Source organism: Apis dorsata, unplaced genomic scaffold (genome assembly GCF_000469605.1).
Source record: "Apis dorsata unplaced genomic scaffold, Apis dorsata 1.3 scaffold_247, whole genome shotgun sequence".
NCBI classification, from domain to species: Eukaryota; Metazoa; Arthropoda; class Insecta; order Hymenoptera; family Apidae; genus Apis; species Apis dorsata.
In genome coordinates this window covers 176,791-180,878 of record NW_006263526.1, presented here as the reverse complement: position 1 = coordinate 180,878, position 4,088 = coordinate 176,791, and the positions used below count along the sequence as shown (strand labels likewise).

The 4,088-nt window shown below is 22.9% G+C and overlaps 1 protein-coding gene across 1 annotated transcript in view; it reads left to right on the top strand.

The window, feature by feature from the left end:
• Positions 1–2,123, top strand: part of LOC102676780 — a 2,859-nt gene extending 736 nt beyond the window's left edge. The window contains exons 2-4 of the mRNA XM_006615906.2: positions 396–551; positions 998–1,144; positions 1,483–2,123. Of these exons, the coding sequence (XP_006615969.1) occupies positions 396–551; positions 998–1,144; positions 1,483–1,694 (515 nt within the window). The 3' untranslated portion in view covers positions 1,695–2,123. The remainder of the gene's footprint in view (positions 1–395; positions 552–997; positions 1,145–1,482) is intronic.
• The last annotated feature ends 1,965 nt before the right edge of the window (positions 2,124–4,088 follow it).

Sequence of the window (4,088 nt, the reverse complement as noted above, 5' to 3'; positions counted from 1 at the left end):
TATATATATATATATATATATATTTAATATACGTATAATATACGTAAAAAATTATTAGTTTAAAATTCCATAATACAATAAAAAATTATCTATATAGGTCAATTATTTTTTTTATGGAAATTATATATTTTTTCTAATCATAAATAGTAAAATTTTTTAAATTTTATTTTGTTCATATTTATTCATAAAAAAACCTTATGTTTATTTTTCTTAATCAATTAAGAATTAAATATTTAATTAATATTTAAAATATGTTTTTATTTTTTATTATAATTTATAATATTAACTACTATTTATAATATTATTTGAATCACATTGTTCGATTAGTTCGATTTAGTTTGACAAAACCATGAATTAAAAAATAAACAGAATTTCTTCTTTTTCTTTTCGTTCAGTCCACAGTTTACAATGCTATCAATGCATCAGCACAAACAACTCGCATCCCTTCCAATGCAACGAATTTCTTTCGAGCGACATCGATATCAAGCCAGAGCCTTGTGATGCTGTTTTCGAGGCACAATATTGTGTGAAGCATACAGGCCGATTCGAGGGTAAAACAATATCGGCTGATCAGATTACATATATTGGAAAAGGGAATCAATTGCGAAACTTAGCACTTTCAAATGAAAACTAACCTTTAATCATTAGTGACATTGCCATATCGATTTATCGAAGCATGTGAAAACAGTCAGAGCACGATCGATAATCATTTCAATTCGAATTGGTTTTTAGGTGACTAACGTATTATAAATCACATCTGCATATAAAAAGGGATGGCCTATTTTATATTTAATATTTAATGTATAATAACTATTAATTTTTGGTTATTATTAAAATTTATTTAAAATGTATGTATTATCACAAATCGTTAAGCATTGGAAAATGTGTTGGGTAAATTACAGTGTATATTATAACAATTCTCATTAAACAAATCATTTAATTGATGCAGTATATATAATAATAACCGCTATATTCAGTACTTTTTCAATCGATTAAGCGACTACTCTGGATTGCTATCAGTGTACATCGGAAGAAGAACTGAGCTGCGGAGATAGTAAATTGGTATTAAGTACCTTACGACCAGCGAACTGCAATCATGTTTACGATGCACAATACTGCATCAAATCGATCGGACGATTCGGAGGTTCATATATTGTATTTTGAGTGTTCTCGATATCGAGTGTTCACTTGTAGACTTTCTTTATTTCTGATACACAGAGATTTTATTTCCTTTAAAACTTTGATCAAAGGAAAGTTTTAGATAAATAAATATTTTATATATAAATATAAATAATTTAATAATTTTATGAAAAATGAATAACCAAAATATATATTGCATGCTGCTTTTAGAAATACGTTATCCCTCTACATCTTTCATCTTATGTATATAAAAGCATGTTATTATTGTTTTTGTGTAGATTAATAAACTTTTTATTTGCATTAAATAAAATAAAATTATTTTTCCTATATATGTTTAAATAGGTGGAATAGGCACAAAAAGATTTTGTTCAGCACTGGATTTGGGGAATTATTGCGATTATGTGAATCAACAAGGTGACAAGTTAACTTATCGAACTTGTATTTATACTTGTGCCGGCGATGGATGCAATCCAGCGACAATGTTGAAACCAAGTATTTCGTGGATGGTATTAGTTGGATTATTAATAATTTATAAATTATTCCTTAAAAGATAAATATTTATATCATTAAAAATAATAATTTTTTGAGTGCATTTTATGATAAATTCATGATGAATATTATTCATCCATAATGTGTTAATATGAATAGAATAAATATTAATCTTTAAGGGAATAATTCATACTTGATTTATTTCATAAGATAATATTGACGTGCCTTCTCTTTCTGGTAGAATTTTAAATAAAGATATTATTTAGCTGTAATAATATATAATTATAGTGTTAACACATTTTATAATATGAATTTTGTAACTTAATTGAAGAATATTTAGACTGCGTCATTATATTTTTCTCATATAATATGATTATAAACACGAATAAGAAATAGGTTAATTCTTAAAATCGAATTTTAATAGGATTAAGTTTTTATTCGTACACATCTAACCTATTAAATCGTGTACTTATATGCATATAATTATTTTTTTACTTTGTTTTGTTTATTTATTTAACAAAGATTTAGATTACTTATTTTTGTATATTTTTGTATAAAATATGGATTTTATAATGTTTCAACGATGTAAATATAAAAATCTATTTTTATTTTTTCTTTTAAAAACACATATATATGATTAAATATACCCATAATAATTAAACTTCATAATTGAAAAATGTTTGTATGGATTATAAGACAATATAAATACGATCGAATGCTTTGTTCTTTATTTTCATTGAACGAGATCCCTTATTCATCTTGCATACACATTCATTTATTTGCATATAAATATAATATAATACAGTCAATCAACTGCTTTTAACAAATTATCACGACGATATTCATAATAAGGTACTTGCACATTCTTTGGTATATCTATGTTTATATAATGAATGGTACATAGAATAGCACTCTTCGATACAACAATATGAGTTCATTAATATTTACTAAGTAAAAGATCTCAATCTATATAAAGTTACAATATTGCAAAATTGATCGTTTACGAATCGCATTTTATGATGGAAATTTTTTTAAAGAATATACATTTTCATGCAAAAGCCTCATTCTATATGTTTTTCTTTTTATGTTTTATATTTTAAAACATATTACTTATTATGTTTTATATTATAAAACAAAATAAAATACACATACAAGCTAATATCGAGCCTAATATTGATAATATTACGATATCTGATGTAATATATGTATTTATGTTTGATGACACAATAATTAATAATTTTCTATCTGTTATAGTTATATTTTAAATATTAAAGAAAACAAAGAATAATATTTTTTCATTATAATTTTTTCATCACAAGCATTTAATAATCAATTCTTATAAATAAAATTAAACATTTATCATTATATGATAAAAATCGTGCCAATTATTCTCTTTCTTTTTGTTTATATTTTGTATTATTTTTTTTTCTATTTTCTTTTTGTTATATATAATAATAATTAATGTGCACCGATCACAAGCTTATTTTATCAGTCAAAATTCTTTTTTATATTTTTATCGCTTGACATTACAATTATATACCATATGAAAAATACATGTATATATATATATATGTGTGTATAAACAGTGTATATAAATTATTACTAAATTTGATCGCTATTAAGCAATAATAAAATATTTTGTGACTTTCTCAGTTTGTTGGTCCTAGAAATGTATAATTTGACATATATATATAATGTGAATATAAATGAATAAAACATTACTATAATATTTTTTCTAAAAACAATTGATGTACGATGATATACTTCTTTTTTTTCCTTAATTAATGATCTTTGATCATTCAGCATTCATTTGTTTTTTTCTTTTTTTTTCTGATTTCCATTATACACATACATTAAGTTGTATGTTCTTAACTGCATGAAAAAAATACCAGCTTAAGGTTCAAAACTAATTTATAATAGTATACAATAAATATCGTCACTGCCATGCGTTTTTAAAAAAAATTCTGTTGCCACTATCATGGCAGTGAATGTGGCAGTGATCGATATATTTAATAATATAGAATAGCTTAAACATTAATAAATTAAATACATCATTTTTATATTATCTTATATACGAGATAAAAAAAATAAGACATAGGATTAGAGAGAAAGAGATTAGTAACAATAATAATAGTAATTTTAAATTAATTGATCAATTAATTATAATGGAATTCATAAATATTACTGACTATCAACAATGAAAAATAAATGTTCACTAATTAAAGTATAAAAAATAAATCAAACAATAAATATGATCATAAATATCATTAAGATATTAACAAATTCATTTTAAAGAAATTAACAAAATAATATAGAAAATTTATTGAACTATTTTTTTTTTTCTTTCTTAGAATCTTAATTTTAATTATTAATCATTATTAATTCTTGCATCTTGTGCTATTTTCGAATGATGTTCGTTTTATTGCATTCATAATATCCTCTTCACAATTCCTAAATAT